This window comes from Limanda limanda, chromosome 1 (genome assembly GCF_963576545.1).
Source record: "Limanda limanda chromosome 1, fLimLim1.1, whole genome shotgun sequence".
Taxonomy (NCBI): domain Eukaryota; kingdom Metazoa; phylum Chordata; class Actinopteri; order Pleuronectiformes; family Pleuronectidae; genus Limanda; species Limanda limanda.
In genome coordinates, this window is record NC_083636.1 from 11,252,506 (window position 1) to 11,276,231 (window position 23,726).

General features: G+C 43.8%; 1 protein-coding gene across 1 annotated transcript in view; it reads left to right on the plus strand.

Annotated features, from left to right (window-relative positions):
* The first annotated feature begins 16,260 nt into the window (after positions 1-16,260).
* tafa5a (TAFA chemokine like family member 5a) overlaps positions 16,261-23,726 on the plus strand; it is a 79,779-nt gene continuing 72,313 nt past the window's right edge. Inside the window, exon 1 of the mRNA XM_061080451.1 lies at positions 16,261-16,351. Coding sequence (XP_060936434.1) covers positions 16,261-16,351 — 91 coding nt within the window. The remainder of the gene's footprint in view (positions 16,352-23,726) is intronic.

Sequence of the window (23,726 nt, forward strand, 5' to 3'; positions counted from 1 at the left end):
ATCTGTTAGGGATATCGACCGATATATGGGTATTAAAATTTATTTTCTCCCCAATATCACTGTCAACATCAGAAAATTCATGTAATGAATATTCTTAGGTTGAAGATTTATTGTAAAAAGTCACTTCATCTTTTCATTTTTGTGATCACTGACATTTTCAGTTGTTGGTTTGGTCCTCCAGGAGGCCACGCCTTCTCCAATATTAAATCAAACCACTGTGTAGTGCCTTTGGTCGCTTAAACCAAATATACAGCACTACTGAGGTGAACGCTTTGTGTTTGAATCATTATGGACCTTGAATTAAATAAAGAATCCAGGCTTTTTAGTTTTGTTGTCACTGTCACAGCATCTGCTCCACACTGTTTGTGCACTTTTGTTGTATATAAATGTTACATTTATGAAACAAACATGGTGAAATGCAGCACATACATAGTTATTTTTTCCTGTATATTTTTCAAACCTTATATCACAAAAAAAACTTTTTGCATTTAACATGACACACTTAAAGCAGGGAGTGTTTCCCCCCCTCGCAAAAGAGCTTTCCACTCAATAGGGGATATCACAGGAAAGCCAGAAGCTGCCTGTGTGTGTGTCAGTGTGTGTGTGTGTGCGTGTTTGTGTGTGTGTGTGTGTGTCAGTGTGCTCATGTGCTCATGTGCATGACAGCCAAGCAGGCAGTCAGGCATCATGCGGCCACAACAACAGGCAGGGGATGCCAGGCCCACTTCCGCCCCTCACATGAAAGCAGGCGGCATGGAACATGGTTGTGGTTTGAGGGGAGAAAGAGGAGGCGGGGGGGCAGAAAATCCGGGAGCAAAGGTGGCGGTGGGGGTTGGTCGGGTTGGACGGCTGAGCGGCCCGACGGAGGCTGCCAGCCGCCAAACTTCCCTGCACAGATGGAGCCTCCTCCTCCTCCTTTTCCACCTTCTTTTCCCACCACAGCGCAGAAATATGTGTGAAAGATGTATGTGGGAATTGTTTCAGGTGCGTGCTCGTTTAAAAGCGCTTATGTGAATATTGGATTTTTAGCTCTGAGCTTCTCACTGTGCTTCTGTATGGGTGTGTGTGTGGGGGACATAGCGGGTAGGGAGTGGCGGGGGGGCCGCTTGAATGCAAATACCCATCCAAAATAGAAAAAGCTCAGGCCTCAGCTTAGATTTATGCTTCTTTTTTTTTTACGCGTGCAGAGTGCGTTCAAATCAATCAATAAATAAGGCAAACGTGGGAGAGAGGGGCAAAAAAAAGAAGAAAATGGTGCATTTCTGGGCAGAAATTTGTTGGTGGATAAATATATGTAAATGCTCAGTGCTACTGTGAAACATTGCCACCGCCCCCCGAGCGTTTTGGGGCCTGCTTGAGATGCAAACACATGAGTGATCAGAGTCGCCGCCTGTGCTTGATAGCGCTCCTCTCGAGGAAGCTTTTATGCCACAAACTCTTTCTTCTTCCTCTCCCTCTCTCTTCTTAATCAGTTCGCCCCTCTCACTTTCAATTAATCAAATTTCTCTCTCTCTCTCTCTCTCTCTCTCTCTCTCTCTCTCTCTCTCTCTCTCTCTCTCTCTCTCTCTCTCTCTCTCTCTCTCTCTCTCTCTCTCTCTCTCTCTCTCTCTCTCTCTCTCTCTCTCTCTCTCTCCATCAATCTGTTTATGTCTTTAATACGTTCAATTAGCAAACCACTTTTAGTTTTTGTGGGCCTACAGATTCCACTCGCATTAATAGCATGTTGCTGTCGTCACTCCAGGTTCAAGTAAAAGCTCCAGCTTCCTGCACAGGGACAGAGAGTGTAGATGATTATCAGGGATTGGGCTGACGTGTTTGTGTGTGTGTGTGTCTGCGTTTGTGTGTGTGTTCCCATAAATACGTATGTGTGTGTGTGTGTGTATGTGTGTGGGAGAGATGTGATGATGAATATGTTACAGGCTGCCTTTGACTCGTGCAGGATGCAACCTTGTGTGCCGCTGCGCCTCTACATCTGGTCGAGAGTACTGATCTATAAATTCTCGTGTGTGATAATTCCTCCTTTTTTCTACACACACACGCACACACACAGAGAGAGAGGGAGAGATACAGGTTGCAGGGGAGGCAGGGCGGGCGAGCAAACATGTGGCTCTCAGCAACACCCCACAAAACTAATCTCATATCTACTTTTGCTGCTGCGAGATTGTTTGCGCGGCGGGCGGCCCTGAGGAGAGCCGAGACGACAGAGAGGGGTTAAAATCAAATCTAGCTCTTGTCACCGACTCAATCTTCGGAGTGATCTGTGTACGCGTGTGTGCAACGGCGACATAAAGTGCACGTGGGAGCGCACACGCATTGGTGTGTAATCCCATCACATTACTCCCGAGAAAATGGAGTTCAAGGTTTCCATTGGTATGCCGAAGTTGCAGAAGCTCGTGAGTTCGGCTGCAGCCCGGAGTGAATGGCTTCCATCCGCCCTTCTTGTTCTATTTGCCCCTCAACTAAAGAGCCTCTCGAGCCTATGAGAAAAGGTGGGAGATTTTTTACAAGGCTGTAGCTTGGATATACAGTGCAGGTGGCGGCGTACTTTGTGAGCTGTGGAATAAGAGATGGAGATGGAGTCCTCACATCTCTACAGCCGACGATAATGGGATTCCAGGCCATATTTTCTCGGTGTAAAGAGACAAAGCCTGGTTGGAATCAGGATTGATCCCCTGGATTGATTCTAGTGCTGTCAGCGGGAGTCTGAGCCCTCGAGAGGCCGGTGGATGGTGCTCGATCTGCACAGTGTTTGTCCTTATTCTCATACATTTCTCACTTTTAACTGTTATTTCTTTCATTCGCGCTCTCTCGGTCCACTTATATCCGGCTCTCTGTTTCCCTCCTCCTCTCACCACACGCTGTCACAGGCCTGTTCTCCTCGTTAGACAATGTTTTAAGCTCGACTTCTCAAAGAATTGAGCAAAAAGTCTTAGCCCACAAGTGGAAAATGGAATCTATCAAGAGTAAAGGAATAAATCGGTGTGTTTGGCAATTTCTGCTCCTTACACTAAATCAAAATCATGTTTAATTCAATCATGTTCGCTGTTCATTTTGTTATTCATGCACATTCCCATGTGTATTTTTGACCTTGAAACGATGAATTCAGTGTTCATTGGGTTTTCTGTGTGTATTTCTTGACCTGGTCAACTGGCAGCAGCAGACACTTGCTGTTGCAGGGATAAATAAAGCTGTATCAAATTGTATTTAAATATATTGACGTGAATATAAATCTGTGGATGCTTGTGGTTGGTTTAAAGTGCCCATTTCAATTTCTCAAACACAACAGCACTGTTTTCAAAATAGCTACATGCGACGTAAAGTGTGTGTGATTTGTGGAAAACCGGCTCAAACAACAGTTAGTGTGTGCTCTATTATTATATTTGGCTCAAAGCTGCAGTAATGATTCTAATATTGAATCGAATGACGTTGTGTTAGAAAATACTTTATCTGTAAAAGTTTAGATTATACACAAATAACTTAATCACAAAAACAAGTCACCTAAACAAAAACCAAACAAGGGAAGACAAACTAGAAAACAATAGCACATACAATACTGATCTAATTAGATACAGTGGTACAGTATATTAAACATTCAGTTACAGTTTCTAAATGACTGGGACATGTGAAAGGTCTCACTTCCACGTTAATGGAGCATTTTTGCGTCGTTTAGCTCAATGTTTTGGGTTTTATTGCTCATAGTTTAAAAGCTCTGGATCAGTTCTTGATTCCAGTTGCAGTCGTGGGCTCTGATAGACCCATTGTACGCGACTCGCCCAGCAACAAGCAGCAGAGTCAGTGAGTGCAGCTGCTGAACAGCTACAGAGCAAGATGTGTCCCTCAAGAGCAGGTGGAGAACAAACCAGAGCTCACAGGGGAATGAACACTACAACAGGTTGACAACAAGAGGATGACTCAGCAGTTCCAACTGTGCTGGATGTTTAAGTATGTGAATAACTTATGTTCACCATATGGACTGTATAATGAATCAAGGTATGCATGTGAAGGGGTGTGAAATTTACATAGTTACATTCTTGTTAACCATTTCAAAACCTGATGTTCTTTGTGAGCCAATACACAACTCAGGCATGTTTCCAGAGTCGGCTAAATGCTCCGGAAATGCGAGAAAAAGGTTGGTGTGGGGGGGGGGGGGGGGGATCAATTCTAATCAGTGGGAGATTATTTCCCTTTCAAATGAAAGGAGATGAAATGTGCTAAAACGTTGTATTTGGCTGTAATTGTTCTCGCTCCGATCACAATGCACAAACGACACATTATAACGATTGCTGCTCTGCTGAGGCTCATTTTTTAAAAGTGTCCTACCGTCAGGAAACTGTGTGCGACGTGCACAAAGGAAGAAATAAACACAGGCTTATGGGTTTTCTCGTCACAATGAGCTTCCTTTTGTATGTTTGCTTTCATTCCGGAACAATCCCTCCGACTGTTAACGCTGAAGGCCATGTCTGTGGCGAGGACCCGCAGCTGAGCACAGAGGTGACACAGGGATTGGGTGATGTGTGTCCGTCCAGCCGCCCTGTGGTGACAGACAGACTGTGCTCGCGTCTGAAGCCTCAGCCCAAGTGTTGCTGCAGGAATTGTGAATCATTTTGCCGGCCGTGTCTCTCCGAACGCTTTATTCGCCGTGTCCCTTCTGCCCCGAAACACAAAAATGAGTTTTTCTGTGTCTGACCCCCCCCCCTCGCCCTGTCATCCCCCACCCCTTCGTCTTGTTCTCCTCCTCATGTTCCACTCTGCCTCCTTTTCTTCTTCCTGTCTCTCTACATGCCCTCATCTAATAATCACATTTCTTTTCAATTGCCTTTTTCTTTTTTTCTCTCTGAATGCAGGCATGGCCGGGTGATTCAAGGTTACAGCAATCTAGAGCGGAGACTGCTGTGTTTTTTTTTATTTATTTCATTTCTTTCATTTTTTCTACCTCGTGCCAGACAATGCTGCGACCAAATATTATCATCATCTACTCGATTTTCACAATTGAATTTGGTTTTGGCCATGGAGGCCACAGACGCCGCTGCTTTAAAGCTATTGCTGCTTTTCAATTTCCTCTGTGTTGCTTTTTATGATGTTGCAGGTACATTACGCAGAGCAAGGCGTGCATTATTTATTAAGAGGGGGCTCAACAGATACGGCGAAATGTGGAGAGCGTGCAGTAAGCCACCCACAAGGCATGAAAAACACAACACATGGTCAACATATGTGCTGTAACATGTGAAAATATAATATAAGGGTCATTTAAACTTGAACATGGTTAATATGCATTTACTATAGAATACATGCAGTTGTTTTATATTGCAACTTACAAAATAACTTGTATCATATGATAAAATATATATATAGTAAAATCATGAGGTGGGCACTGATTGCAAGGTGCCTTATGTTTTCATTCCAGTCCAATAGTTTAGTTTGTGTTATTGGCAGTTAACTGAACATATTTCCATTAAACTCAGTGGAAGGACATGAACCAAGACACAACACAATACATTTTTTGCTGATTTGCAAAAAAGGTTTCGTTTATTGTTTTACATTTTCTGGACAAAGGGGAGGATCCAGGTTTTAACATTAATATTTAAATAAAAAGATATTTAGACATGCTTTTCTCCTGTACATATTATGTTAACTATTGTTTTAATGTAGTTAATATCAGAATACTGGGGTACACATAGAGTTTGGGACATAGGGTGTTTTCTAATATTTTCACTGGTTTCCAAGGGAATAATTCATGGACACTGCTGAAAGAATCCGACATATTTAGGGTAATGATATCTATGTGTGTGTGAGCAACTTGATTGAATTAAAGGAGACTGTCGGCCCTTTTGGGGAAATACTCATGAGCCTTCTTGTTGAGAATATGTTAAGAATATTCATACCACTCTGTTCACTTAATATGGAGAGAGAGCCAGCAGCCAGTTAGCTTAGCTTAGCACAATGACTGATAACGAGGGGGAACAGCTAGCCTTGCTCTCACAAACAAAGGTAACAAAACCTGCTTACTGTAGCCTCCAAGGCGTATTAACAAGTCAACGCAGCAAGAGACAGTGTCAGGGAAACACAGAGACTCCATGAGGCACCAGACTGTCATGTCATGTGACACTGAGCTGAACGGTTCACCACTGTGTTGTGTCCTGACCTATTTTGGTTCCTTTCATTAGACATGTATCAGTGCTTCACCTCTTTTCCCCCCTCTTTTCTCTCCGTCTCCTCTTGTTTCTCTTTCAAACACATGCACATCGCTGGGGGCTGTGTGCTCCTCTCGTGGTCACCTGTGTGTTTAGCGACAGCACAGGAGGCCACACGTTCTTCCTCAGAGGTTTCTCTTCTCCGTGTCTCTCGCTCACAGTCTTTCCACTCCTCTGTCAGACTCTCTGATCTGTTCCTAAATGTGCCGGCCGCAGATTTCGACCACATCTGAACGGCAGCAGGTCGGACTGTGATGAAAACTGAGACCCAGAGTCAATTAACGCACTTTCAGCCAATCAGAAAGTGCGCTTCGTTTCATGTTGATTGGATATAGATTTTCAATTACTCCTTAACAGATTGAATATGACATCCTCATTACAAAAGTTGATCAATATTTAAATAATGGAGTCAGCCATCCTGCTCAATTGCCTGTATGGAATGTGATGGGAGAGATGTCCATGTTGACACTGATGTGACATGTTTTTTTCTGGACTCTATAATCGAGCGCGGCTCATCACTGATGACAGTTAGTTGGCAGCAGACTGGTATTTAAAAGGGAAACAAGAGAAAAAAGCGTGATAACAATGTGGCTCGACGCTGATTCGATAAACGCTGTAATTTCATTGATATTTAAGGCATTATTAACAAATGCTGTACCTCATTTTAATATAGTTTATTTATTACAAAGATATTTATGCGATGTTGTCAGTCAAAGAAAATTACATCCTATACACAGTATTATTATTTTGACAATATTGGAAGTTTACAGGCTTTACAGGGGAGCATAAGCTAGATATATGTAAATATGTACAATTAGAGGGAACAGTAAGAATACATAACTAGTGATTAAATAATTATTAATCAATTAAATAATCGACAACTCAATTGCTTACTGCCTGTTTCATTGCATGTTCTCTTACAGATTTAAGTTTTTCCATTTTGCTTCCTTCATTCATCTTTCTTGTCGTCTGTTTCCACTTATTTTAGCACGTTTAAAATGATATAGAGTCCTCTGGGTATCTTTACCAATAACTGTCCCAGGAGACAACGGAGACACTTGGTAGACAGACTGGTGTTTGCTGCTGTTGAGACCCTCTTAACTGTCAGCGCCGTTGCTTTTGTTTGTCTTACGTCCGCTGAGATTGAGGATAAACACGCAGCAAGACGAAGCTGCACAGCAAGAGATGATTTATTTTTTATTAGTTGTTCATTTATGTCCCTGGTTTTATATGTTTCTGCTTTTTGTTGTCTCCTATATGAAGCTTGATTCTTCACATAGCTGTGATGCAAGGTGTACACTGCAGAAATAGAGCTGATGTGTCGAGTCTGCTCTCTAATGTGCTGTAGCACCTGATCTCCGCAGCTTGTGTTGTATAAGCAACAGTCACATCTGAATGGGCCTGGTGCTGGCAACTGGGATATCAATGTCTCCAGAACCTGGTACTGGAAATGTTTCGGGAGTAATTGCTGTGTTATAATTGTTTTCATTTTGAGATATCTGTGACTCAGTCACAAAATGACGTAACATAACAATGTGTTGCTGTCAAGTTGGAAAGCAGAGCCCTTTCTGGAGTATTTTCTGGAAATGCATTATATATTATGCCTTGTTACATGTCTCATAATCCTCATTCATGCAAGTTAAAACTCAATAATTCAAATTGAACTAATCTTAAACTCACCATTGAGTTAATGATGAAAGATGAGTTGAAGCAATTCAATGTTTGCGGTGCACTGGTGCCTCAGGGTGACATAGGTGAGAGAGTTAAAAGGGAAGTAGACCTTTTTAGAGCATGGTTATCCCCTCAATATATGTGAGAAAAAAGAAAAATGATAGGAGTAACAACCTGTTTTGTTGAATAACTAAAAATTGTAAGTTGTAAGAGGCTGTTGACTCTGAGGGAAGATTCTAGCTTTGTTCGTTTGCACAACTTCATTTTTCTTTCACTGCTGTGGATGATCTGTCTCCATTCTCAATGTGATACTTGCCTGGTGAAAGCGAATGAAAAGAAGATAAATAATTAATCGAGTGCATCACCGATCATTTGTCACAGCACTGTAGCATTTAAGGGATCGGGCCAGGTGAGGCATCAACGCCGAGGGATGATGGATGAACGAAGATCAGGATTGTGGACACTAAACAGAGGGGAAGCTCCCGCGTGTTTGCTTGTTTGTTTACTTGTGCTGCGACTACAGGAAATGTAAGAAGCTTAGTGGGAGCCTCGGGAGGATGAGTCTATCTATGGTGTTTGCCAGTTCAGTATATTGCATTTCCCATAATAAGGCTTGATTAAATGTGCGTTGTGCATGTGTACAGTTAATAATGAGCAACACAATAACTTTGCAGCTTAAGTCAGTGTGAGTGACACTGCTTCAATTAAAAAGAGCAGCAATGTATAAAGATTTAACATGTTTAGATTAGAAATAACAATGCAGTGTTTGTGGGGCCATATATCTCCTCAGTGAATTGTGGTGAAGAGAGAGAGGGAAATCTTATTATGCCGGAATGGATTTCAGTAGAGTGCCTCCACCAAGGCCCAACAGACGCCTAATGAAACCACACTTACATTTACTGGATGTAAATCACAAACACTCATGAACGTCAGTCCCCTAAACATCTCTCACTTCGCATCATGATCCATACTCACCAAAAATGTTTGATATTAGGATCCAAAACAACATTTTATGGGTTCTTGCTTGGTTCATGCCTCAACCCCCCGGCGGAGGTAACCAGAGTGTCACTTAGTAGAGTGTGTTCCTCTGCCAAAGCCCAACAGTAGAATGTTATTTTTTGTTTAAAAAAAAAAATTCCATCCTATCTCGCGATGTTAATGAACAGGAAAATAGATCTACTCTATAAAGTCTATGTTTAATCTTGTCTTACACCCCACCCCTCTGCCAAGTTTCAATAAAATCGGTTTTCTAGTTTTTGCGTAATCCTGTTGACAAACACCACAACATAATCTCCTTAGTGGAGGTAACTACTGTGTAACATTTACTCTCTGAATTTCTCACACAGATTCTGGACATAGTGTCTTTGTCAAGGCTGCTAATGAAATGAAATTCTTTGAGATGCAACATAAAGGCTAAAAATATGCAGCTGAATACCAAAAATCCCTGACCTGTCACTCATTTGTTCACCGGAATGGAAAACTAGGCTGAAGACCTTAAACGTAACCTTCAAAAATGTGAACGTTGTGGAAACATTTTTTGTTAATGCTGTTATGTTAATGGTTGTCTTTTCTCTCGGGCTAATAATAAGACCCTAATATGAAATAAATTGGCTATAAATGACACAGGTCTGTTTATTATAGCTCATATATTTCTATCTTTAGATTTCTTCGTGTCATTTTGCATATTGTGTGATGTCAGACATTTTCTCTGAAAGCACACCAATGGACTGGTGTCCCATCTTAAAAACATGTTCCCTAGATACAAGGATATCACTGAAATGTGTGTTTAGTTTTTGATGTATTATTTACAGGCAGATACTTTATTTTTTCCAGGTGGCTCTCGGGTGAAATTTGACAATAAGAACACCAAGCCCACACTAATATGAAAACAGTCAACTTAGGGGGCCATGATTAATCAAAAATCTTCAGAATACTTAAATAGAGCTTTGTGTTGATGGACTCGTAACGTCTATGGCGAAGTTGTGTATGAGGCTGAGCAGCGACAGTGGCGGCAAAAACGTTTTCTGACTAAGATGGATCCATTGTGGCTCCAAGCATGGGAGCTTTGTGCAGATAGGGCTGGAGATGATGTAAAGCAAAAGAAAATTAGATTTTTGTCAGGTCTTTTCATCTCAGCCCCAGAGATGAATCAGACTGTCGCAGTTTTTTGGACAGTTGTATTAAACTAAATGCATCTTTCCCTTATTTTGGATGTTTTCACATTTCTACCTGTAACGCCACATGGACACAAGTGGCACAATTCACAAGCCTCCTGTCTCCTCACTGCTTCTTGTATCTATTGTAGATTTCTCAAAGTTGAAAACACATGCCCAAAGTTTTGAGGAAGCCATACTGTGTATTATGACACCACCACACCCACAGCAGATATCAGCTTACAGATCCAACCGCGGGTATTACTTCAGATAGCTTTCTTGTGTGTCAATTATGAAAAATTTAAGGAGCACTAATCTTTGAGCAGCTAGGCCACCATCAATATTTTATATAAAAACAACAGCTCAAATGACACAAGTGTTACATCAGTGGGATCGCTCCTGGTGAACCCGGATTATGTGGAACTTTTCGGCGTGAAACAGCCAAGGGACAAAGTCAACAACCAACTTGTGAACATGGAAACAAAATTAAGATCTAAAGACCTTAGATATTTCCCTCAGGAGTTGTTGGATACCAAAAATGGAACTGAAAGACAGTTGGGCATGTCAAGTGACCAGAAACAGAAACCCTAAACGATTACAACCGTTGCTTTGTAAAATCAACTTTTGGCACGGCAATAATCTACCTATTATTCACTTTCTTCACGGTTCCCATATGTATTGGTTATTTCTCAACTAGGGCTTGGTTTGATATCATGTGATTTGTTCAAATACGATACAAATTTTGCTTTGATGCAGCTGCAAGGAATATGTTTAGTCACACTTCACAGATTTTAATGGTTTCACTCTAGAGCCCTGCAAATGAAGAATTATGAGAGGCTTAATAAAGTTAAATACGTGCTCGTGGACATCTTACTCGCTGTATTTGTGTATATTAACAACCAAATGAGTTTCCACTAAAAATTCGAATTAAACATTACTAGCTTATTCCATCGCAAATGTTGTTAATCAATGCTGTGATGTGTTTAATGTAAAAATAGACTAATGTTCTACCTGATAGATAAATAAATGCTTGATTGTTCAATAGCCTAAAGGTTGGTGCGACGTGCCTTCACATTGTGACACATGAGTGAGGTGGATAGGAGATTTGTGGTGATGCTCCTGGACGCAGTTCAATAGTTGTATGAAACTCATGGAAAAAATGTTGGACTATCCAGTTGTGCTGTGAAAGAAACTTGGATTTTTCACTGGTGAAATGATGGACTGTGAACCATTTGTTCAATTATCTGTCTATTAGGTGTTTTTAAGTACTTTATTAAGAGTCAACCTTGTCTCAAGGGGCCAAGGCGGCCATTGTTTCACGACAGCCAGCACCAAACTGTCCAAACAATAATAGCTCCAACTGTCAGAAGACAAAGTGGGTCACAAGGAAAAGCCGTATCGCTGGCTGCTACCTCAACTTTTATCTCTGATTAAACTGTACGAATCTTTGTGTTGGACACCCTACTGGACATAGGCCATATGTCCTAGCTTTTCCCTCTGATTAAGCCCTTCTCCAGATTTATTGACCATGGGAAATAATGGGAAACACAGCGAATGTAGAAGTTTTAGCCCATTACTCATGGCTTTTATTGGCATGGGCTCTGTCTGGCTCACAGCCAGTGACCTGCACAGAGGACAAAGCAAGTAACGCCTCTCCTGGCTCCTGGCAAGGAAGAGCATAGCTGAGAGTGGGTGGCGGCATAGAGGAGGAGATGGCAAGAGAGGAGACGTGGCAGCAGCAGTGAAGGTGGGTGGTGTTAGAATAGAGGGGAAGGAAGTATTTCAATAATTCATTAAAAAAAAAGGGAAAGAAAAGAAAACAAATTCCACAGTGCTCCAAAACTCATCTCAAAACATTTTTTGATGTCCCCTTTTGATACAAGGCAAGAAAATCTCGAAGGAGGATCCATAATTGTGTCTAGACAGAGTTGTTGGTCCCAAAGGTAGCAAGCAGGAGCCCCTGTGTGTTCAGAGACGAACGTTTGATATGAAATACTTAATATACAGATATTGTCTGGTAAATATAAATATCGCCAAAATAACATGTTCATTTTAAATGGTTAGTTAAAGTAAAACCCGCAGATTGATCACACTCTTTGATGGCACTTGGCTGCCATGGTTTGTTGACAGTTCTGGGTGGGATCTACTTGTGTCTGTTAGAACACTCCTTTGGTCCTTTGGGGACAGTTACTACATTTTTCAAAACAAAACATCCTTGTTGCCTTCCTGCGCCACAACAGTCCCAAAAGTCAGGTGCCCAATGGGTTCATTAGAGCTTTTATGGCTGAAGACGTGTACCTGTTGTGAACCACAACAGTCGAGTTGTTGGCCGTTAGAACCGACTCAGTGAGCTGAGAAATGCTTAAATGCTCTATAAAGCTGAGTGGAACTGCAGAGACTGCTGGTAATTCCCTGCAGGTTCAAATGCTTTCACATCACACAGTCATTTCATCCTTTGAAAGGCGTAAATTGTTACAAAAATATTGACTACAGCCGCTCCAAATTGACTAATTAAATTAAAAAGCGGAACAGCTTAGAATCTCCTGCATGTTGCTTTACACACAACAACAGAAATTCACACTTGTCTGTTTGTTGAGCTCTATTTTTGATAATTTTTACACTTTACCTAAAAAAAGCATGGATTTTAAAGATCCAGAGGGTGAAAGGGGCTGAAATCCAACAACATTCGCCGTCTTACTGAAAGAGAGGTGCCAATTGTTATCCACACATTCCTCTTTATAAATAACTCAACATAAAAGCACAATTATAGAATAAATAGCGTGCCATTTTCCAATAGTGAAAACCTGACATGTGATTACAGTGGGTTAGGAGCAAATGCCCTTCCCTCCAGGAACCTGACTTTTTCTCAGACGATCAATTTCGGAGTTTCACATCAGAGCAACGCTGCCAAAAATCATGCAATTCGCAAACTCATCAATGTGTTGGCAAATCTCTGAAAACTGCGTGTTGTTAAAACTAAACTCTGAAATAACAGACTTCAACAGAAGTCTGCTAACTTTCAAAATAAAGATTCACCCTTCAAAACTCAATTTTCAAGGTTTCAGATGTTTTTTGTTAGATACCATTTACAAGGCTCAAATCCTGGAAGGCAAACCGAATTGGGGGGCCTAAATTAGAGTGTGTTGAATTTTGTTTTCAGCCAATGAAAACTTAGTTTCAATCATGCAAAACCTATTAAATAAAATGTAAGCTTTCAGAGTTTCAACTTTTCAACGCCTTTTTTCATACGTAATTACTTATAAGTGTAGTTGTAAAAACAGATTGTTATTCATGTGCTTAATATTTCCTCACAGTTGCACAAATTGCTGTTGCCACCTTAAATTGGGGGTTTAAATTGGTTTGGGTGCTTTGGGACTATTTCATATTACGGATAAGATGCAGCCTTGTGAACAGTTGAAACTGCTTCCTGTAGAAACACAAAGTGTGCCATTCCTTCTCTGCGATTCCGAGTGTTTATCACATTAGGATGCAGGCACATGCACAAGGTTATATTTAGTTTGCCGCTCTTCGGCTGAGTACAGAGCGGTATATAGGCACAGCAGATGATATTGTTAGACAAGCGCATACACCCACGAGGTCACAGGCACACATAGAGTCTCCCACCCTAAATCCTTGTCAAGGTCAAGTCTTTGTTAATTGCTCTCTTTGCAGTGGACGGATGGATCACAGCATTAGAGGAGGCGGGGAGGTGTGAGTAGAAAAGGCCTCTCACACACACACACACACACACACACACACACACACACACAGTGACATGCAAACACAGGAATAAACATTCAAAGCAGACACACATGCGCACACACATTCTGGCACGCATGCCAACCAACAGAGACTGTTATCAGCTAATTAGTGCGAGTAGCTGCAGGGGCCAACCTTATTGACACGGCAATGACAGTTTTCTGGTTTGAGTGGCACCGCCAGTCGTCCGACAGTGTCATTCTGATTCAATTATCAACACACAGACGCGGGGATAAAACTCACAAGCACCCCCAATGAGGGAATCCATCCGCTCGAGCGCACCATATGTGTGATTGTGTGCAAACTGACCATCCGCTTCCAAATGACTGATGGACGAACCGAGCGAAACAATCCCTGCGTCATGTGAGATTTAAGCAGCATGCAAATACACATAAAACTGAAACAAAGGCGGTGTTGGCACTCATAGAGGCTGGGTACGTGTGTGAGGGGGGATTACACCAGCTATTGTTTTTCCATTTCGGCGTTGGGCCTCCTCCAGCCGGATTGGTTTCACTCCTGACGTCCTTTTTAAAGATCGCTCTGTACACAGAGCCAGGCTATATGCAGAATATGTTGAATATTCTTGGTAAATGAGCCTCGGGCTGGGCTAGCCAAAGCGTATTGCTTTTCTTAGTAAATGGGAGGATTGGTTAATGTATGCACAACTTCTTCGCTACAGTTTTTTGGTTTATAGGGATGATGATTAATTGTCAATTCAGGGGCTGCATCCTTCAGAGGACACAATCTACAGGGCCCATGAAGGAGGCAATCTTCATGGGCTGGGTAGACCTTGAGGGCCAAACCAAAATGAGACGGTCTGGTCTACAGAGGCTTTCCATTATTTGTGTCCCCAGCTTGTCCCGCCCTTATTGCTGTCGCCTAGCAACAAAAAAGTTTGAACGCCCCTTGGTTGGACATCTCCTCGCTTGCCGGCGCCATTCGCTTTTTGAAAAAACGGTTCGTCACCGAAGGGAAAGGTTGAGCTTGGGGGGGGGATCCACCCATTGGGACCTTTGTTTGATGGACACATTTGTCTGCTGCATCTAAAGAAACTTTCGAAAAGGGAACAGGCCCTGAACTGAGTTACAGGAAATACCCCCCCCCCCAAAAAAAATGTCATTATTATCATATTCTATAGCCAGAAAAAGTCCAAAATCAACATAATCGTAATTAACTCCTGAACTACTCGTTCTAAGTTTGGCTGAATTCCTTATTGCCATCTGATCATCACTTTCCGCCCACGGTTGGCTCACTTTTTATTTATCAGTGGAAACATCCTATTATAGCAGCCCTGTCTGCAGGCTCTGTAGCTGGAGGAGATTATTTGGGGGAGTTGTGACGTAACCTGGAGCTACGCAGAGGAGGGGGGTGGGTAGGGGGGGGCAGTCGATTTGGTATGAGGCGCGCACACACAGAGGGATGGTGAGTTGTGCCGTGCCATGGAAACTGTTTTCATCTACAAGGATTATCTAATGGGAGGACCGACTGAACACAATCACCTGCTCCTGCAGCCAAGTCTTTTCTCCATGATTTGTGTTTTATTCGCCTTCAAAGAAAAAACAGAGGGCGACTTTGTCAACCGCTGAGCCTCTGATTTTTGTTTTTTTTGGGAGGGGGGGGGGATGTTTCCAAGATGTGCGGCGCGCAGGAGATGCATAGTTTATGAAACTGCCTGTTCTCGTGCGTAAACGGCAAGAGTTGCATCGGAGTGAATCAGGGGGAGAAGGAGGGGAAGAAGACAGAGGGAGGGAGAGAGAGAGAGAGAGAGAGAGAGAGAGAGGCTGGATGAGTAGAGAGAGGGAAAGCAGCCACACACAGAGAGAGTGAGAGAGAGAGAGATGGGGGGGAGCGAGAGAGAGTGAGAGAGAGGGAGGGAAAACGCGATCTGCGAGGCGACTTGCTCGGCAGTGTTTGCCTCTCCGGCGACGGGAGCGATGCGCGTACCATGCAGTGGGGGGGAGCGCTGATCATCGTGTGCGCGCCGCATCGCCGTGGACCCGCGAGTGGCCGTGTGCTGGGAGAGTCCTGACCGGGAGGAGGAGAAGAAGAAGAAGAAGAAGAAGAAGAAGAAGAAGAAGAAGAAGAAGAAGAAGAAGAAGAAGAAGAAGAAGAAGAGGGGAGAAGTGGTGCGAGGGAAGGATGGTGATCGGGGGTTAATCGCCCCCCCCCCATCCCTGTGTTTGGAGCCACTCTGACGCACAGGCTCGCCAAGCAGGAGCGCACACATTTTGTGTTGTTGTTGCACAGCTCCCAGCCCTCCTCCTCTTCCTCTCCTTTTTTTATTTTTCTTTTTTTTTGTATTTGAACCACATCGGAACCGGACTATCAAACGTGAGGATTTTGCGCACGGATACCGGGGATGAACGCGTGACTCCACAGTGGACAGACTATGAGCCAGTGAGCGGAGGTGGAGCGGTGTCTCTCCCTCTATCTCTGTCTCTCCCTCTCTCTCTCCCTCGGTCCGCCGCGGAGCCTCCCACGCCAGGATGCAGCTCCTCCGAGTGGCGTGGGCACTGACCGGAGCGGCGATCTGCTGCTTCCTCCTCCTCTTCCTCCACTCCCGCCTGCTCAAAGAAGGTAACTCCACCGACCCGACGCCGCACTTTTTACGCCGCTCCAATGCGCCACCACATTGAAGTTTTGCGCACCAATAATACGCACACGCGGAGCTCGTCCTGCGTCCTTTGGCGGAACCGCAGTCAAATAACCGACTTCCCTCCTTTTGGTAGATATTAAATACAAAAATCCGTTCTGAAGCCACACTGAAGCAGACTCATTTGTATGAAGCACACGTTGTCTTGCTCTGCTCTGATTATCCAAACCATGCGTCTTTATCTCTCCCCCCCTTTCACCAACAAGTCCTCCAGCTGTGGATAATCGACTGATCAATTTTGGATAATCAAATAAATAAGTTGAAGCAGTGTAGTGAGGGGGAGGAAAGCAGCGTTCGAATGATCAGCTCACTGTTTGTGTGCAGAGCTGATTTGTTGTAAAAGTTCTCAATAGATGGCACTAGAGTCTAGCTTAAGGGTAATGTCGAGGTCAAGCGGTTCTAATGTCTCTCCGTTTACCTTCTATTGTGTTCTCTGCCCCCTTTTTCACGCTCAATCCGGATAAATCATCATCCGATCATCAGTCACACACACCTCCAGGGGGGGCTCCATCATCCAGCACACTGTCCACAATGTGGCCGTCAGCACCCCCATGCTGTGTGGGGGGTGCTGAGCCTCATGTGGACACGGCTGCTTTGTAGGGGTGGTCTGTTGGTAATGCTGGAGTTTCACTTGCTGACATGCAGCTGGATAAACGTCTGTCAGAACCATCAGGAGTCAACTGACGTGTCTCAATCCCTCGTCATTAATTCCACCTACAGTCTGACATGATAAATTCAAAGTGTACCTGTGCTGCTGGGAGATCTCCATGCAGGGGGGTGAGCACGCTTACTGCTTAAACTCCTTATAAAAGTCAAATGGTGCCACCCAGGGAATTACTGTACTGCATGAACCTGCCACAGAAAACAGCACTTAAAATCCCCTTTAATACATGTAGGCCCCGGGGCGAGCAGCGCCGGTTTTGGCCCTCAGGAATGGCGAGGGGTTTCCATTGTGCTGGTTTACAAGAAGTGTGGCTTGGAATGGCCAGCCACCCCCCACCCCTCTCTCCCTGCCTCCGGCCCTGGGCAAATATTCAGGTCAAGCAGTGGCATACACTCTTTTCACTGAGGAGAATGTCCAGGCTTAGTGAAAGGCGAGGAGAGAGGGAAAGGGGAAAAAAAAAAAGTTGTGTGTCAGCCAAAATGGGAGACAAAGGGGAGTTCAGGATTCTGTACTGGCACATGTCCCGAAGCCTTTCCTTTTGGATTTTTAATTTGCTGTGGCATGCTAGCCTTTTCCGCAGAGGTCACAAAGAGGATTGTGTGGCCACCTAACGGTGCTCTGAAACGCTGCTGGTGGCTGTGTGAACGCGAGGACCTCTCATTAGATTCAGGCTGTCAGCACAGTCCAGCCTGTTGACTGGCAAGGCAATATTTTTAACCTTCACCGCCGCGTTGTTTGTCTGTATCATGTTGTGCTTTTACACCGAGGTTTTTTTTTTTCCCCTAAGCCTGCATTTTCTTTGCTTTCGGACCTGACACCGTATAGCCTTTAACTTTGCGGGGGGGAAACCGCTCAGTGGCGAGAAGACACACTTTTGAGTTCAAAGGGGTTTATATGGTCGCTACTGGAAGCCAGTAGAGAGAGCTGCAGGGGAGAGAGGCACCCGGAGGAGGAGTGAGAATCTGCTCACTGTAGTCTACGAGAATGACCAAGGTCAAAGCCGGCGGTCGGGGCTAATAGCACAAACTGATGAAATGAATTCAAAGGAGTGCGTTAGTGACTGTCTTTTGGGGTGAGGATAATGAAAGTGGCCTGGGAAAGAATAGACCCCTTTTAACCCATTTAATCATCCCTCACATGTTCCTTAATAAGATTCAGTGTTGTGCTCCAATATGAATCAGAACAAGGAAAAGGAAGACAAGAAAAACTATTTTCACAGACTGATCCTATTTTCTGTCATTACCTTCTCGTGGGTTTGTGCTGTTGATGCGGATGTGTATGCAGGTGGTACGTAATATGTAGATAGCCTGTCAGCACAAATCCTGACTAATGATCATACTGGTGAAGGTGGGAAGGCTAGCTATAGCTATAGATCCAGGATTGGGATTTTTTGTCAGCGCTAATGAAGAATACAAAATGTCACCCGTGTGCCAGCGTGTTCGTTAGCCGAATAACACCAAGCGAGTGTATTTTGTTGTACACCTGATTGCGTCAGCTCGACTTGCATAATGTGACATGGGATCTCCTGCGCTGAGAAATGAGGATGCGTTGAGGGAACATTGGGAATAAAAACGTATTAAAACATAATGCATAGGGAATGTGGATGATTTTTGCGTCATAAATTTCCCACACTGTCCACTTCAATTATTCAGTCAATGGAGCGAATCCCAATTTGCTCTTCATTGGCCGAGTTATTTGTCACATGGCAATTGGGAGCCTGACAGGTTCATGGAATAGTTTTTTTTGGGGGGGCTGTACGAATCCGCTGATGGAACCCAGGGCAATCTAGGTAAAAAATAATGAAGAGATAACCACATATTACTCACTCTTATAAATTAATTTGTCACATGAAATCGAGGCACCCCGTGGGTTGCAATTAAAGTAATGAAGAGCAGCCACTCGCCTGTAGTCCTTTCGTAATATAGCAATAAAGTTGGAGAGTCGTGTGAAGATTAGCACCAGTGAACATATTGGAGAGTTATTGTTAAAGATTTTGAAATGTTTAATCGTTTGCCCCTCGGTAAAGTAGCTTATTTATGGAAAATGATATAATTAAGTTATGTTTATCATGAGAAGGAAAGGCCTACAGCTATGGAAGAGATTAATCAAATAGTCTTGAATGATTGATCAGCATATACCAATGAGCATTTTGTTGGAAATCTGTTAGTGCTTTGGTATAAACGCTTTGACGTCAAGTCTATATCAAATCTACCAGTTCTTGGAGGCATGTGGTGTCTTAAAGAGAATCTCTGGTAAATCTCTTCAATAAATTCATCTTTTACTTGTACCCATCTTGCTAGAAGACACCGTTCCTGCTCCTCAATTCAGAAAGGCCAATCCCCTAAAAGGCCTCTGTGACAATGACAAGTTGAACTGGAGTACCGCTGCACATTCTTTTTTTTTTTATTCATTCATATAACAAACATCTGCAGGCCCCGGTGGCCTCTGATCACCCTCGACCACCAGTCTGCCTGACGACTGCAGTTATTGATCCTCAGGTGAAACCACAGGGCGAGCCGCAGCGGGGCCAAAGTGACAGAGATGCGTGTTTTCATTTACCAGAGACAGACACCCAGTCAAAGTGATCCTCTTAGAAAAAGCAAAAAGAAATGGATTAGAATGACAGTCTGTGGCGTGGCAGCTCTTCTCGGAGGAGCCTCAGGCAGATTTGGGTCAAGCTGTGGCAAATGCTTGGTTCCATGGACTTAGGTTAATCCCGGAGAAAAGGGAAGCCCTACCATGTCTTAACACCTGACTTTCAAAAGAGAGGCTCCTCATGTCTGTGCTCCCAATTAGTTTCTGTTTTGCTCCAGAAAAACAGGTGGAGAAAAGCAACGAGTTATAATCCTGTAGTCATAGCTTCTCGTTATTTCACAGAGCAGCTTGTTTATGAACAGCGATGCAGCTCGTGGGTAGTCAGACACCGGAGAGGTCATCAGGTGCATGCTTATTTTAAGAGGTCCTTGTGGAACAATGTCTAATCAGGTCACCTTTACAGAGCTCTCGACTCAAAGCCTGTGACCCTGCGAGACAAAGGCCACTGCACTGCAATGTCTGAGATGCGAAATGGCCTTTGTTTCAGCCTTCAAGACGTGACCCCCTAGCCTGCAAGTGACCAGTAGTCACAGCACGTCTTTTACAGGACTGGGAACCGATCTATCACTGTGGATTTGTTGGATGCACCAGATATATCAAACAATGGCTGGTTATGTAAGGAGTGCTGCTGAGCTGCTGTTTATATTGACAGTCCTCGGTGTTGTCCTCTTGATGCTATATCATTTTGTCTCCCTGTTTTTTTTTGCTGCAGAGTTTTCTGTCCCGCTATATCATGTCGTCGGGCCATCTGTGACTGCCGCGTTTTTCATTTTTTTCCATCAGAACATTAACTCAGTTTGTGCTTGACAAGCAGAATGCTGAATGCACTCACGGCACTGTCGTTAAGAGGCGTAGCTGTCTGCCAGCCATCACCTTCATCTAAAGGATGTAGATTGTTTAATTACAGGGAAGGCCAGAGTGAACTGCGGCAGGAGCTCTGGCTTGAATATGACTCAGAGACACGGCGGCAGAAGTGTAGTCATTAAGTATTTCTTCCTTCTTAAGCATCTATTATTAATCTGGAGAAAAGAAGGATTTTAGGGAACTCAGCCCCGAAGCACAGCTGTAGGCTCAAGTGACATAAAGATAATATGCGTGTATTTAATGCCGCAGTAATACTCCTTTAGCATACACAAGCAATGTCACGATCACCGTGTTTTACTTGGCAAATCCTCAGCGACGTCAGATCCCTCACAGCAGTGTTGCACACAGGTAAGCCGAGCATTCCTCCGCATGTAATCTGCTGTGAAGCGATTTAAATTGAGCACAGGTTATCTTTAATGGTCAGTATAGCCCAGAGGGGTAATGCACATAAATCAATTGCCTAATTGATTCATTAGTTAAAGGGTTTGTTAATTAATTCACTTCAATGAATCAATCACAGTTGCAGCAGAAACCTGTGGTGGTTTTTCAAGGTAATCTAAGTCGGCTCCAAACGACCCCCTTGTGTCCTGTGTCCAGAGGCCCTTTTAATCTGTGTGTCTGTGTGTGTGTGTGTGTGTGTGTGTGTGTGTGTGTGAATCTTCAATATTTACTCATGGAACTGTTTTTCACAGTTCTTATCGATTGTGGGTCAGTAAAAAGTGTGCACTATTGCACCCAGTTTTCCTAAAGTCCTATTGATTGCCTTTTGGCAGTGCTGTGGGACAATAAAAAAAAAAGGGCAGTGCGTTGGAGTTGGACTCTAATGAAAATCTGGCTGTGAGGATCCTCTCTAGGCTCCAGTTTTTTACTGAAGAGACCCACTGGCCTTTGGAAATAGTGATGTCAGAAAGACATCAACCTAACACACTTCATTCCTGCCCTTCCACCCGTGAAGTGCCATCTAAAACTCCCCGGGGCCCCACCAATCCCAGCCTGAAGACATAGAAATGAGCTACTCTGTAAAACCTTGAATCACCAAGGACATGCAACGCTACGTCTTACATTGTCGGACCCATTAACGTAATACAGATGCTGGTGATAAAGTGTGTTACACGTGCAGTGAGTGGTGGCACAGACTTTCACTGCAGACAAACTCAGATTGCTAGATTGTGCTCATCCCGGATGAAAGATGTGGGACTGAGTGATTTTAATAACCGCAGCTGTATCTTTAATTAAAACCTCGTGCAGAAGTCGGGGAACGTGTTCTGGTCACTGCGATGTGCCGTATGAATTAGTCATGTGAGTGCTTGTGCACACACACACAATATGGGATGAAGGAAGAGGAGTGTTTGGGGGAAGACACACACACACACACATGAAAGGAGGAGTAGTACAAGAAGGATGGGCCAGTAGTTTGAGAGGTTAGAGAGTAGCAGGGCCATTTGTCTATCAACGTGTCAGCTGGCGGGAGGGGGATCCTCTCAGATCAGCGTTTTCCTCCAAGGATGGGCGGATTCCTCTGGGCCCATTCTTGCAAGACTGGCAAGATGTCCATCATGACCATCTCTCAAAGAGCAGATGGTCCCTCCCCTCGGCTGAGCCAACCCCGGCCTTTAGTGGATTCATTTAGATGTACCAGTTCAAAGAGTTGCTGATACAAGGAGAACTGAAGCGGAACCTCTGTCCATCTTATTCATAAACAGACTCGCCAGACTATTGATCCAATGACCACTGGGGTGCTTGAGTGTGATACATCCACACGTTCTCCAGGAAATGACGGGTGAGAAGTGTGCTTACCCTTCCGCGGTTTCAATTTGTGCCTTCCTGCCGTGTGTCAAAGGCAGGGATGAGGTCATTCCTCCGTCCGATCAATTGCCGCGTCCCTGTTCATCTAGCTGATCAATAGCTACTTAAGAAGTTTGATCTTCCCCGTGCATGGGATCACAGTCATCTGAATGGATTTGGAAACAAGCTTTTTTTCTGTCTTCACAAAGGTTTTGCTCCTGAGGCTATTGTGACACAAATGTGGTGTCTGTGATAACGGGCTTGGTCATGCTTTATGGATCTGCTATGTTCGAAGCGTTTTTCCATTTCCATCTGACAGAAATGTAGGTTTAATCTGACATTAGGTTGGCTGAGGTGCATTAGCTTTTTTGTGTCAGAGGGGCAGAATATTACCGATGCTACGCAGCTCCACCGAAAACAAATTGCATGTTACTCTTTAGAAAAATAATGGAGGCTTCATCGATTCGAACACGGCAAGCCACTCGCTTTGTCTCGCCTGTCAGATTGTGTCTAAAGTAATTTCATAAAGATCATTATTTTTTCGTTCTCGGGATGTCTCGCGGCCAAACCAGATCCTCATTCGCTCGTTCCTGCATTTTGCGCCGCTTACGGCACCGGCTCTTATGGTCCAATTGAAAATGAATTAGAATAGAATGACACATAATGAAAATCACTAAAAAACATTGGCATGTCACATCCCCTTAGCTCGTTGCACCCTTGAATAGATTGCTTTTGGGGTTTTAGTTCCTGTATTCGATCCAGCGCCGCGAGAGAAAATGGGCTTAGCTCACTGTAAAGGGCAAGCCATAACATTATGGGTCATAACAAGCATCATTTATCTCATAATGCCATTACAGTGTGCGGAGGCCAAGGTGCTGACATGGATGTTAGTCATGCAACAAAGCGAGATAGCTCAACACGTGTTGTGTCGCTGACATCGATAGCTGGCAGATCTCACAAATTGGGATTCAACAGGTTGCCGGAATGGTTGCGTGTATTTTCGTTGATCGACGAGTCTTGCAATAGATGAACTAACTTCTATAAAGCTTTGGAAGTTTTTGGATACACAAACCGGCGCAAAACGTTTGAATTTTCCTCAGTTGAGACAAATTGGAGACGCGGATTTGTACATCTTAATTTGTCTTTCTTTGAAATTCAATGCCATTCTTGCATCTGCCCCAGTTGCAGAACAACTCGAGTAGAGTCCCCTCTCCTGCCGCAACAGGATTACCTTCTCTCCCTGTGCAACTGTTAACAGCTCAGTTTTTTACTGTTACATGGCTGCTGCATATAATTTTATGCCTATGTTTACAGCTCTGTCGATACAACAGCAGGGCGGGGGGTGAAAAAAGAAAGGAAGAAAAACAGCCGGCAATTCTGCTTCATCATAA